General features: G+C 48.9%; 2 protein-coding genes across 2 annotated transcripts in view; one reads left to right on the forward strand and one right to left on the reverse strand.

The window, feature by feature from the left end:
- KIF24 (kinesin family member 24) overlaps nt 1–2,213 on the reverse strand; it is a 36,695-nt gene extending 34,482 nt beyond the window's left edge. Inside the window, exon 1 of the mRNA XM_034788667.1 lies at nt 2,096–2,213. The gene's annotated coding sequence lies outside the window, so the exon portion shown is untranslated. The remainder of the gene's footprint in view (nt 1–2,095) is intronic.
- Nucleotides 2,214–2,427: 214 nt separating this feature from the next.
- On the forward strand, nt 2,428–13,504 carry NUDT2 (nudix hydrolase 2). Its single transcript, XM_034788566.1, has 3 exons — nt 2,428–2,494; nt 7,023–7,172; nt 12,559–13,504. Exons 2-3 carry the CDS (start codon nt 7,037–7,039, stop codon nt 12,870–12,872), a joined length of 450 nt encoding a protein of 149 aa, XP_034644457.1. The 5' UTR covers nt 2,428–2,494; nt 7,023–7,036; the 3' UTR covers nt 12,873–13,504.
- Nucleotides 13,505–13,979: the final 475 nt, after the last annotated feature.

A 13,979-nucleotide genomic window follows, 5' to 3' on the forward strand; every position in this document is an offset into this window, starting at 1 on the left:
AAGTTATCCTTTCACTCTGTGTATGTGTTTACTAAATCAGTTTCATAGCAACCAACTTCCTCTGTATTTATAGTTTCCCCAACTGAAAAGCCCCCACATTTCACCAATTGCTTAGATTTTCCAGTTCAGTGGAGAAGAAAAAATCAGAATCAATTTAGGCTCTGTCATGGAGACGCTCTCGGTCGGACAATTTTGAGCAGTTCATCTCATTGCACGGTGCTCTTAAAGAGTGAATGGGTAAGAGGGCATATGGTTTTCAGAGAGGTACATGAACGTGATCCGGTCACTATTGCTAGTGCACACAAAGAGAAAGTGCCAGGCACTCAGATGTGGTGGGGGCCATAAAAGTAGATAGACTGGGTATGTCAGTGAACTCCTTCAGAGTATGTGAGAAGAAGGATAATTGTTATAAATATGCTGTCTAACTTAACAGCATCTATTTCAAACATCTATTAGGCCTTTCCCCTCAGCAGGCTGCATTTCAGTGATTCCTGGGTGTGTATCAGCATATCCATGTGCTGGATGCTTTGAGACAAAAAGACTTTTATCTCTACTATTATTCTTAATAATTTATATTATTGTGGCTCCTCTCAGCCTGTCATGGACCAGGACTCCATTGTGCCAGGCACTGTATAAACAGAAGAAAGAAAAAGAGACAGTCCCTGCCCCAAAGAGCTTACAGTCTAAATAAACACTCTGTCACAATGAGCTGAATATAAATCTGAGCAGGCAAATGACCATACTAGGTGTCATGTTCACAACTTGGAAGGAATCCATGGGCCTGACCTCATTTGCATAAAATAGAGCAAATTGCAGCCAATCTGGTTTTCTTAATAGATATGGGGAGGTGGCAGCCCACCTGAGATTGCAGGAGCCACAATACAATGTCAGGGTAACCAAGAGGATCAAGGCACAGCATTCCACGCTGGGTGCAGTAGTCACATCCTTCGTGACACTCAAACCGAATCAGACAATGGGGAGCATCCATTAGGACTTGTCACTCCCTGGCAAAGCTCAGACTGAGATGGGGAAGTGCTTACTGGTACCCAGCATCTCTGCGGTGATGCTCAGATCAAGATGTGGCAGCACCTGCTGAGATCCTGTCTCCACAGGGCAATATCCACAGTGAAATAAGGCAGGGCCTGATGAGACCCATTGGCTTGGCAACCGCAGAGGGTCGAGACGGGGCACTGCCCAAAGGCAATTGGCAGCTCTGTGGTGGCACTTGGCTCACAATGGGGTAGTGCCCACTAGAATCCATATTCTCAACACCGATGTTCAAATAAGAATGAGGCAATGCATGCTGGGACTTGTCACTTCTTTGGCAGTGCTCAGATCAGTGCTAACTGATCGCCATATGCTGGGAAGCAATTTTCCTCCAGGTCTGACTGGCAGTGACCTTGGGAGTTTTTTTCCCTCCATCTTCCTCTGCAGCATGTAGGTGCGGGCACTTGCCGGGATTACCTGGGTGTATTTCACGTCATCATTTCCCTATTGTGCCTCAGTCCCTCCTATTCTCTGCCGGTGGCACATAATACTCCGGTTTTCGGTATGCTATAATACTGTGGTCTCCTTTCGAGTGCCGGGAGCTGGGCGGCCCGTGCTAAGCCGGGGTCAGAGTAGCTGATCTGGGGGTGGCTGCTGCTGGCCTTGGACTCTGGGTCTCTAGGAGACAGGGCAGCACCTCCTAGGACCCATTGTCAATGGCATCATCCATTCTGAGACAGGGCAGGGGCAGATCTGGGCCTCCTGGTCTCTGGGGCAGTGTGGGACCCGCTGGTGACCGTCACCTGCTCAGGGGGACCCGTAACGTGCCTGCTCACGCTGGGCTGGAGACAGGCATCCGGACCCACCAGCTCCATGGCCACGGCTGTCTAGAGAAGGGGCCCCACTCGGCCTGCTGGCTTGCACGATGCTCGGCTCGAGGATGGGCAGCGCCCCCTGGGCCCCGCTGTCTCCATGGTAACGCCCAGGACCAAGACAGGTCCGGGCCCATCGGCTCTCTGGCAACTGCACCCTGACCTCCCCCCACTCGGGGTGCCCCCGCCCTCTGACCCCGCTGCCCTCTCACCCCAGGAGCCCCCGTGCTACGTACCTGCGGGCAGCACCGCTCCCGCCCTCCCCGGGGCTAGCGCCCGGCAGGCTCGTGACTCGCGCCCCACGCAGGCTCTGGCAGCTGCGACTAGGCCGCGTCCCCATAGCAACGCCGCCGGCCCGGTTCGAACGCTCGCGCCCAGCCTGGCGCCGCCCGGGCCCGGAACAAGCGAATGGGGCGCAAAGGAAGGGGCGGGGTTTCCCCCGCTGACCAATCGGAAGCTAGGGGTGGGTGACGGACCGCGCGAGCTGCCAAATCCCATTCAGAGCGTCCCAAATCGAGCCCTCCCATTGGCTCTTCCCTGCATGTGTGATCGGCTGAGGCTGGTGTCAGTGTGTATCAACCCCGCCCCTTAGCGCTGATTCCTTTTGTCCCGGAAGAGCAGGAGCTGGCAGGCAGGTGAGAGGGGGCTGGGATGGGGCGGGGCGGGGCGGGGCAGGGCAGGCTCGGTTACGGGGGAGCGGGACCTGGGCGTGATTTGAGAGGGCGGGGGCGGGGCGGGGGTTTAGGGGGGTGGAGCCCCTGCGAGTGATTGGGGGGGCGCTGGGGTTGATTGGGGCAGTGGGCGGTGGGGAGAGCAGGGGGGCCCTGGGGTTGATTGGAGCAGTGGGGGAGAGGGGCCCTGAGGTTGATTGGGGTAGTGGGGGGAAAGCAGGGGGACCCTGGGGTTGATTGGGGCGGGGGGGGAGGGGCCCTAGGGTTGATTGGGGTAGTGGGGGGCAAAGCAGGGGGGTCCTAGGGTTTATTGGGTCAGTGGGGGGGAGGAGAGAGGGGCCCTGGGGTTGATTGGGGGGGAGAGAGAGAGGCAGGCCCTGGGGTTGATTGGGGGAAGGGGGAACCCTGGGGTTGATTGGGGGGAGAGATGGGGGGCCCTGGGTTGATTGGGGGCGAGAGAGGGGGGAGCTGACACTGTTGTGGGAGTGGGCGAACCCGGCCTCTCGATTCCCAGTTTACTGTCCCATCTCCACGGCAGATTTTCCAGCACATGCTTTGCACAGTGTGCTGCCCTGGCTCAGTCTGAAGGGCGCAGACACCCCTTGTTTCCTAGTGTGCGTGCGCTGCTCTCTCGACCCAGAGCATCCAGACCCCTCCTCTTCCCAGCATGTGCTGCGTTGCCCTGACCGAAGAGTTCCAGACCCCATCCCATCCTACCACTCCCATGCATTACTAGCGTTGCAGCTCCACGTTTTCAAAAATCATGAGTCGGGCCCCAGAAAATTAGGGGATTAGTTTGAAAATCATAACAAGGTTTCTAACAACACAACACAGCTGGGCTTCTTTTTACTTGCCTTCTGGGGTTTGTGCCTCTAGGGGTCACGTTTTCAAGCTTTGCATCACAGTCAGGATTAGACACTTATTTTTTAGTTTTAAATGAAAACTGAGGGTCTCACGTTTCCACGTGGCTTTAAAAAACACGCCACACAGTACAAGAATCACAATAAAATCACGTTGGCTGAGTTCTCTTCCCAGCTCTGCCGCTGACCTGGCTGACCCTGGCGCTAGTTAAAGCACTATAGAAGAGGTAGATATATTACTCAGCTTTGATCTGCGCAACCTGGATTTCCTCTTCCCTCTGCATCTTCTACTCAGCCTCCAGCAGGCCAGCTCCTTCTCTTTCCCATGTACACTATTCCTCCCTGAATGGAGCGGCCTGGCTCCCCCACTTCCTAGCATGCAAGTGGGCCAAGACACTTCCCAGCACTTCTCAATGTGTACTGCTCCACCTCCACCTCCACCTAAACGTCTCACTGTTTCATACCCTGCCTCAACCCAAGTGGCCTTGAACTCCGTGTCGCCAACAAGCACTGTTACCTCCTTGGTTCAAGTTAGAACACCGCATACTAGGAGCCAGCTGGCAGTTGGTGGGAGCAGAGTGTGAGGCTGCTCCCTGCCTAATTCTCCTGTGGGTTTTTGGGGACCCGCAAATGATACAGCCAGCTCCACCAGAGAGAGTGATGTCTCTCTACTGCTCTTTCTTAAACGGGGATCACAGCCCTTACCTCCCTCATGGATAGGGCCCTACCAAATTCATGGTCCAGTTTGGTCAATTTCATGGTCATAGGATTTTAAAAATTGTAAATTTCATGATCTCAGTTATTTAAATCTGAAATTTCGCAGTGCTGTAATTGTGGGGGTCCTGACCCAAAAAGGAGTTGTGGGTGGGGAGGTTGCAAGGTTATTGTAGGGAGGGTTGCGGTACTGCTACCCTTACTTCTGCGCTGCTGCTGGCAGCGGCACTGCCTTCAGAGCTGGGCAGCCGGAGAATGGCGGCTGCCAGCCAGGAGCCCAGCTCTGAAGGCAGAGCCGCCACCAGCAGTAGCACAGAAGTAAGAATGGTTTGGTATTTCCATCCTTACTTCTGCGCTGCCGCTTTCAGAGCTGGGCCCTTGGTCAGCAGTCGCCACTCTCTTGCTGTCCAGCTCTGAAGGCGGCAGTGCAGAAGTAAGACTGGCATAGTATGGTATTGCCACCCTTAGTTCTATGCTGCTGCTGGTGGATCACTGCCTTCGGAGCTGGGTGTTCTGCCAACAGCCGCTGCTCTTTGGCCGCCCAGCTCTGAAGGCAGTGTGACCCCCCCCAAATAACTTTGTGACCCCCCCCCCCCACAACTCCCTTTTGGTCAGGACCCCCAATTTGAGAAATGCTGGTCTCCCGTGAAATCTGGTTTTTTGTGTGCTTTTACCCTATACTACACAGATTTCACGGTCTGTGACGCGCTTTTCATGGTAGTGAATTTGGTAGGGCCCTACTCATGGAGGGTTGGAGGATGAATCAGTTAATATCTGTAGGTGACAAACTCTTGAAATGGCTCTGTGAGAAATACAGGAATGAGAGGGAGGTTGAAGAGATGTAGTATTAAATTGTCATTGAAAAGTTTGGTGAGGGGACTTGAGAATCACGCGCGCTTGATGGAGAAATGGCTGGGTGAGATTTTCTGGCCTGTGTTATACAGGAGGTCAGACTCACTAGATGTTATAATGGTTCCTTCTGGCCTTAAAAGCTATGAATATGTACATAGGGTGCAAAGAGCTAAGATCCTGGGTAGATGTTTAGACTGAACCAGCTGGCGGTGAGGGACATGTTTGCAGGTCGACACACACCAGGGCTAATCCTGCTTTCACCTGTTTCGCACAGGGCTGGTGTCTGCTGTCTAGGCACAACTCACAGCTGGACTTGTTTGCTTGGACACAGATGTGCTTTGCAAATGAGAATTGTTGACAGGTTTCAGAGTGGAGGTTCTTCCCATGTCTAGCTTCCATACTCTTGAAGCATGGAATTTCCAGGCATGTACAGGAGATGGTGCTAATATCCTACATAATTGGCTTGCATTGCTACAGACCTGAAGAGCAGGTAGAATCACTCCTAATGATTTCAGATCCTCCAGAATGGATACATACAAATCTCAGAGCTTTGCTGATTACCCTCGTGCCACAGGTGCCGTACCAATGGGTGGAAATACCGGCATAGCTTGCGGCCTATTGACAGCAACTAAACAGTAGGGGAGCAGCCTTACTACTGGTTAGTCAGGACAGCTGGATACTAACCTGGGACTGCCACAGCTTCCTGGACAAGTCACTTCCCCTCTCTGTGCCTTAATTTTCCCATCTGTAAAATAGAGGTAACAGCATCACCTCTGTATACAACTAGACAATCCAAACATGAAACATGTTATGTTTAAATGTATCAGGGGGTAGCCGTGTTAGTCTGTATCTACAAAAACAACAAAGAGTCTGGTGGCACCTTAAAGACTAACAGATTTGTTTGGGCATAAGCTTTCGTGAGTAAAAACCTCACTTCTTCGGATGCATCAAAGCCCAAACAAATCTGTTAGTCTTTAAGGTGCCACCAGACTCTTTGTTGTTTTTATGTTTAAATGTATTATTTAAATGTGGCACTGAACATCATATTAGGGCTTAAACTACTTCTGTGCCTTTTTACATTACATTACAACCTAATGGCTAGAGCCGTGGAAACAGTGGTCCCGGGCCACTGGGCTTCCCCTTCTCACTTCTACCACTGACTTGCTGGCCAGTCCCGTGCAACCTGTATCACATCTGGAAAAGAGCTTGTCTAATGCTGTGCTACTTCCTGTGAGTTTTAAGGTGTAAGCAGTCTCTGAGGATAGAAGACTTAGAAACGGAGTATTTATCATTGATTTCCCTTTGTTTTATTCTCTTCTCTTCCAATATTCTTTGTGGTTTGTAGTTAACAGCTGCTAAGATTTCATGCTCCAATGGGTGGAACCAGCTGAGCTTGTTTGATTTTTGTGTCAGGTTTTATGTAGTTCGTGACTTGGTGGTTTCAAGGCAAAGGAAAGAGGATATGCTTTCACCCTGCTAAGCAGAGGTGTAACTATAACTACTGACATCGTTATGTGCATGTCTTCATGCATGCTGGAGATAAATATGGAGAAGTTTGGGGTGTCCATCTGAACTCTAGCAGAGCGCTATAGCAAGGTTGTCCAAACAAATCACCAGGGGCCAGTTCAGAGGAGTTTAACAAAAAGTAATAACAAAAATATATTTTAAATCAGAAAAAAAAACAACAAGCAAAACACACCTTTCTATACTATAATATCAGTCCATTTACCCATCCAGAGTACTCCCAATTTCTTATAACAGGCCTAGTTTCCTCTAGATGACCAGTCCTAAAATTATGACTGTAGCTGAGATGGAGACAGGAGTTTTATAGAGGGCTTCCTTATCCAGAATCCTGCAGAGAAAGGAAGTCTCCCCCTGTCTGTCTGGGTGATTGACAGTTTATCTAGCAAATCAGCTCTCTCCCCCTCACTTCTGGTTCAATAAGGGCTTTACCCCATCACATACTTCACATCTAGTGCAATTGTCTCCGTAGATGCTGCATTACAGTGCTGTTATTCCTGTTTGTCATGATTAATCCTCTGCATTCATATTTGCTTTCATTGCAGGTAGCAGGAGGACCATGGCTCTAAGAGCATGTGGCTTGATAATCTACAGGAGGCTACAGGCAGGATCCCCTTCTTCTAAAGTCGGTGACAACATTGAATACCTTCTCCTGCAGACATCCTATGGCACTCATCACTGGACCCCGCCCAAAGGTGATGGTTGTTCCAATAACGCTAAAAGAGATCAACACTAATGTTCCTTGTATCCAAGAACCAGAGACGTTATAGAATGTAAAGACCTCTAAGGGCAAATCGTCTAATGGCTACCAGTCTTTTGTGGCAGTTGAGACAATTAACTATATTAGCACCAGAGCTGTGTCACCCACCTTTTATTCAACTGCATGCACCTTATTCTGCATTGAAGCTTGGGCAATGGCCAGACCTGGGTTTGCATTAGCCCAAGCTCTATGGCAAGTAGAATGTGCATAACTAATTGGGAGGCAGGCCCTGGTAGTGCCCTGGGGCGTAGTACAGAGGCTCATCACTAAGGTTAAGATTTTTGTCATGGACAGGTCACGGGCAATAAACAAAAATTCACAGGAGCCCGTAACCTGTCTGTGCTGTCACTAAAAATAACCGGGGGGGCAGGGCTAGCTCGGGGGGAGGAATGACAGCTGGAGTCTTGTTGGGGGGTATGGGGGAAAACTGCCAAGCCCTCCCACCATAGCAGGGACACAGCCCGTGCTCCAGCAGTCGCAGCCACAGCGGGGGGACACAGCCCCCACTCCGGAGCTGGCCACAATTGCAGGGCAGAGGCACGCAGTCCCAGCTTCAACCCCAGCCACAGGCACACAGCCCCAGCCGGGTCGGGGGCAGGGGCACACAGCCCCGGCTCCAGCCCCTGCTGCAAGTTGTGGGGCAGGAGCTCACGGCCCCAGATCCAGCCACAGCTGCAGGGCAGGGGTGCATAGTCCCACCTCCGGCCCAGCTTCAGCTGCGGACAGTTGACGCCAAAGAAGTCACAGAGGTCACGGACTCCATGACTGCCCTGACCTCTGTGACTAAATCTTACTCATCACTCAAGGTGAATGGCAGAGAAGGCATTTGGTTGAACCTCCCTCAGACTCTGGTAGTGGGGAGAATTCAACGCAGAAATCACTTTTAACTTTCAGATTTTATTCTCTCTTCCCCCACTTCCTCAACTCGTCTTGATAGTTCCTGGCTATCCCGGACACAATGTCGCATGCGCTGACCACACCTAGATAAATATTTATTTTGTACAGGTCACTAACCAAAACAATCTCATAGCGTAATCTCAGTGCAACTCTGCCCCATGTAAAGAAAAAGGTAGGCAAACCTCTCCCCGTATCCTCTGAGTCAAAAACATGGGTAAGTAGAATTTGCAGTGTGCCGTAAAGCCAACAAATCTGGACTGTGACCATCCACTGTGTAAAGAGAGTTCTGTGATTGAGCGTTCCTCATCGAGAATGTCCTGACGCTAGCCACAAGTGTTCCAGCTGATCCTAGCTGCCACAGTATCCCAAAAGGGATATAGAGGCACCTCAGATAGCCAGGAGCCACACCATTTAGGACTTTTTAGATCCATACCATTATGGCAATCTTTAATTTTATATGGAAACAAACTGGTAGCCATTGCAGATCCTGGAATACTAAGTGAATGAGCCATTGCGTTCTGCAGTTGCTGAGTGGGCTTCAGGCATAGGTAGAGCAAATTGCACTGATAAAATCTGGAGGTGATGAAGTCGTGGATAAACGTGGCAAGGTCCAGATTTAAACAAAAAAGTCATAACCATCTTGCCAAGAGCACATGGGTGGAAAAGCCACTTTGAGCCACAGCTGTTTTTTGATCTTTTAAAAGTAACTTATGCAGCTCCCAGCCCCATAGTGTCACTTTGTACTTCCAAATACCAAAAGGCAGGCAGAGCTCTGCTTCGTCATCTCCGGATGCTTCCCTTAGCCTACCAGCATCAACTACATCTCCTTTGACGTGAGTCCCAAGTTCAGCTACATACTTAGAAAACTGACCCTGTCAGCTGAACCTGATCAAAAGAGAGATGTAGAGTTAACTGTCCTCCCACAGCCTAATGGCATGACAGCCTAACCCTTGAAGTGGATCAGGTCTCAGATGGGGAGTCATTGGAGAGCAGGGACCCCCAGTGTGATGTACTTTCGTTGGCCTTTCTTGCTCAGGCTACTGCATGTGGTACCATCTGAAGCTCACCATCATGCTACAGCAGGACTGCATGGAGGTCTTTTTTTTAGTCTTTTATGCTGGCCATTCACACTTTAAATGAATGGAGATACACCTATCTCATAGAACTGGAAGGGACCTTGAAAGGTCGTCGAGTCCAGCCCCCTACCTTCACTAGCAGGACCAAGTACTGATTTTGCCCCAGATCCCTAAGTGGCCCCTCAAGGATTGAACTCACAACCTTGGGTTTAGCAGGCCAATACTCAAACCACTGTGATGCTTTTGATACCACATCCCCCATAGCCGCCTTGCATGCATACCTAACAGGAGGGGTAGGAGTACTGAGCCTCGTAGTACACATGGCAGAGATCTTGGGACATAGGCAGAATGATCCCACTCGTGTCTCTGGTTCTCTCAGGGGAAAAAGAGCAGAGCCACTTGAGGGCAGTTCTGGGCTCTGCAAGTGTTGTGCACAACACTCTGTGATCAGTCACACTGAAGGCTGCAGATTGGGGGCGGAAATCAACACAGACACTTTTGCCCAGGTTCTCAAAGGTATTAGGCTCCTAACTTTCATTGATTTCCCTTTGAGGATCTGGGTCTTTGTCTTTCCCCATCATCAGGTATGGACCAAAAAAACCTATAGCTGTTTCTATAGCAGGTCTAAAGACGTGTTCACTCCTGGTAATGCCACAGCTGTTTTACCATTACTTTCACCATAACCTTCCTCTATTGCCTTAGCTGGGGTAGTCGGTGTCATTGCCCATATGCCCCTGGTACTTAAGAAGGGTGGATGAAGCGCATCTGGATTACTGACACTCCCATCAGCATGGTATCTGGTCTTCAACTAATTTATATAAGGCAGTGTTTTCAACCTAAATAAAATTGAGGTCGTGCTGATAGGAGAGGGAAATTATTAGAGAAGCTGGTCCATCGACCTCTGCCTTTCTGGAGGATGTCTGCCATCAGATTATCAAGTTAGTGCCCACTACCAGGAGCCTGTTTGACCCTTTGGTGATCCTAGACTTGCAGTTATAAATAGTGGTATGAAATAAGTCTTTCCCTCTATAGATGGCTGGGAGGCTGCACATCCCATTATAGCCCTCTATTGAAACCAGTAGAGTTACACCATGAATGAACTGAGCCCTTTATATTGTTCTCCTTCCGAAAGTTACTTTGACTCCCAGTTGCATGTGCTTTTCTGAGCCCTTGCCTGGTTTGTCCTATTTATGTCTCTGTCTGGAATTTTCATGAGAAAACTAAATCTGGCTTTTCTCAGGGAAAGTAAAAACAACTTGGGAATGTTATATTTATCCCTATTTGGAATGGTGATTGTGATCCTGAGGAATCCAGAGTGAATGGAAAGAACTAGAATAGTAACATGGCTGGCTTGGAGAGGGAAAGAGAAATAACCTTACTCCAGGCTGCTGCATGCCGCAGTGCTATCATCCCATTGCAGCGATATTGGTCTCTTTAATTTGATATTAGTCATACAGCTACACAGCAGCTTCCATCCAAACCACTTTAGAAACATTACTAAGTGTGTGTGTGTGGTATTAATAATCTCTTGATTCACCACTGAAATGCAGCCACATGTATGGGAGGTGAGCCACAGCTCCTCTTTAACAGTGCAGAGCTACACTAATAATCATAGAATCATAGACTATCAGGGTTGGAAGGGACCTCAGGAGGTCACTTAGTCCAACTCCCTACTCAAAGCAGGACCAACCCCAACTAAATCATCCCAGCCAGGGCTTTGTCAAGCCTGACCTTAAAAAACCTCTAAGGAAGGAGATTCCACCACCTCCCTAGGGAACCCATTCCAGTGCTTCATCACCCTTCTAGTGAAATAGTGTTTCCTAATATCCAACCTAGACCTCCCCCACTGCAACTTGAGACCATTGCTCCTTGTTCTGTCATCTGCCACCACTACTGATAACAGTCTAGATCCATCCTCTTTGGAACCTCCTTTCAGATAGTTGAAAGCAGCTATCAAATCCCCCCTCATTCTTCTCTTCTGCAGACTAAATAAATAAAACTAGGCTTCCCTTCCTGCCCAGGACATCTAAGCAGTCAGCCACCAAGACTGCTTCAGAGACTGGCAAAAAGGGGATCGATGAAGGACGAAGGCTTTTATATCATCTTATGAGATGTCACAAGCCATGCTGATCTGGACAAGGTCAATACTTGGGTGAAAGACCTCTAAGGAACACCTGGTTTCATGGGTCAGTAGGACATGCTCTTTCCTCTGAATCAGTAGTGAACCATTGGCCTGCTAGGGGCACTGTGCGCAGGAAGTGCCATCTTTCATCCGAAATATAAAAAGGAGGTTCCTGATCATTAACAACCCCCTGGCATTTTTAATAAGAGAAGGGTGCTAGTCCGTGTCCTGGATCCAACATGGGTAGATTACGCCTACCTACATTTCCCCAGGCAGTTTGAATCAGATTTGGCATTCTTCACTTCTTGTCCCAAATTTTTTTGTATGTTGATACAAAATAATAATTATTTTGTGGGAGGTTTAGGTTGGATATTAGGAAACACTATTTCACTAGGAGGGGGGCAAAGCACTGGAATGGGTTACCTAGGGAGGTGGTGGAATCTCCTTCCTTAGAGGTTTTTAAGATCAGGTTTGACAAAGCCCTGGCTGGGATGATTTAGTTGGTGTTGGTCCTGCTTTGAGCAGGGGTTGGACTAGATGACCTCCTGAGGTCCCTTCCAACCCTGATATTCTATGATTCTGTGATTCACTACTCAGCAGTTTTCATGTTTGGATATAAAACAACGATGAAAACTGAAGATCAAGTGCGTGGTGCTGCCCTTCATGAGCATCAGGCTCGTTGACTTCCTCATTCTGGTTATGGCCTGCTTATGCATCCCTCTTGTTGATTATTTGTATTCATGTGGGACATCCCACTGACTTTGATGGGCTTGCTTGCTTGATTAAAAGAGGCAGAATCAGGCCCTAAGCCACTGAAGGGACAGCATTAATGAATCCTGTTCTCCTTAGCCAGAAATATGGTCTCTTCATCTGGGGCTTTGCAGGTGTGCAGGGCTCCAATAGGAACACAGAACTGGAAAGGAGGAGAATAACATGGGAAGAGATTTCTGGCACATATTTGGTGCACTGGGTGCTGATTGGCAGTGTCAGCATACGTGGGATGAACCCTAATCCTAAAACCCTTGAGAGGGACATAAAAAGGTTTGAACTGCAATGTGTGTTCTGCAATCTTTAATGCAAATGGGTCTAAACAACAGGACACGTGAGCTGTACTTCATGGAAAATCAGATACTGCACATGTGTTTTCCCTATTGCCAATTGAATGAACACAATCAGAACAGCCAGTTTGCTTCTCAGAAACTTATTTTTCTCCCCTCCTTGGGCAGGCCATGTGGATCCGGGTGAAGATGACCTGCAGACAGCCCTGCGGGAGACACAGGAAGAGGCTGGACTCAATTCCAGTCAGTTCACCCTCATTGAAGGGTTTAAGAAGGAGCTGCAATACACTGTCAGAAGCAAACCCAAAACAGTCATCTACTGGCTGGCAGAAATGAACGACTGTAACACGGAGATCAAGCTCTCAGATGAGCATCAGGCTTTTCGTTGGCTGAACCTGGAAGAGGCTTGCAAATGTGCTGAGTATAAGGAGATGCAGGCAGCATTCAGAGCTGTGCATCAGTTTCTCTGTTCCAAAGCATAATGCTTTCATGGAGGAACATGGGGATTTTTAAAAGAAACCCGGGCTGCTCTTTTAACAAGAATAAAACGGGGGTTGTGCAGAAATGTAAATTTTATACCAACCTGTTGTATGGGGTTAAGATACTCTGAGCTTCTGTGGAGCTTCTGCTTTTATCTCCCCTAGGTTGTCCTAGCTCACATAAAGCATGGTCTGGTCTAAGCACGAACCAGAGAGCTCTGAGATGAGATCCCTGCCCTGACCATCCCTCCCCTTGTTGCTTTCATCAGGTCACTTACGCCCTGAATTTCAGAAGTGTTGAGCAGCTGCAGGTCCCATTGAAAATCGAATCCTTGACCTGACCCCAGAAGGACGGTATTGAGAAATGGAGCATCTGGAGAATTTTAATAATCAAATACAATTACAAATATTAGATCCTGAGTTTCGCGCAGAAGAGCAGTAGCCAGAACTGCTGGGCTCTATTCCCAGCTTCACTGACTCCTTCTGGTCACTTGGGCAGATCGTTTCATCTTTGCCAACTGTCACATGAGTTGTATTTCCTTACCTGGTGCGTTTAATGTTTGCAACGTGCTTTGAGAGCCTGGGATGGAAGTTGTTAGAGAGGAACAAAATGTAACTGATAATTTCCAACTCCCTCTGCTATTTTTGGTGTCTCTTATTTTGGTCTGTGTCGCACACGTTGAAGGTCAGCAGTATATTATACACTTGGTCTTGGTGGCGTAATGAGTCTATGCCTACGTTGAGCTGAGGACCTTCTGCTCTAGAAATCTAAGCTAATGGTGAATCTCCAGTAGCTGTATTAATATTCCCTATGGGTTGGAGTCCCTAATGGGCAATGTGGTCACTTGCCGTTGAGCACGTCTGGCATTCCATGCAATAGCTAGCAGTGCTACGCACACGCGAGCTAGAACGTTAGAGGTGAGAGCTATAATTAATTCTTGTCTGTGGGCCTTAGCTCCCAAGGTGCTAAGCCATTGAACACCGTTAGCTCCCGCTAACATCAGTAGGAATTGAGAGCGCTCAGCTCCTTGTAGGATGGAGACCATTTTATCTCTACCGAATGATTTGCACGGATACAGCGGTGCATTGTGCCTTAGCAAGAGAAATGAT

The sequence above is a fragment of the Trachemys scripta genome, chromosome 13, assembly GCF_013100865.1.
Source record: "Trachemys scripta elegans isolate TJP31775 chromosome 13, CAS_Tse_1.0, whole genome shotgun sequence".
NCBI classification, from domain to species: domain Eukaryota; kingdom Metazoa; phylum Chordata; order Testudines; family Emydidae; genus Trachemys; species Trachemys scripta.

Excerpts from the sequence above, each read along its gene's own strand:
- NUDT2 (XM_034788566.1), top strand. The coding sequence starts at position 7,037 with ATGGCTCTAAGAGCATGTGGCTTGATAATCTACAGGAGGCTACAGGCA. Across the intron at positions 7,173-12,558 it reads TCACTGGACCCCGCCCAAAG|GCCATGTGGATCCGGGTGAA; the intron begins GTGATGGTTGTT and ends CTCCTTGGGCAG.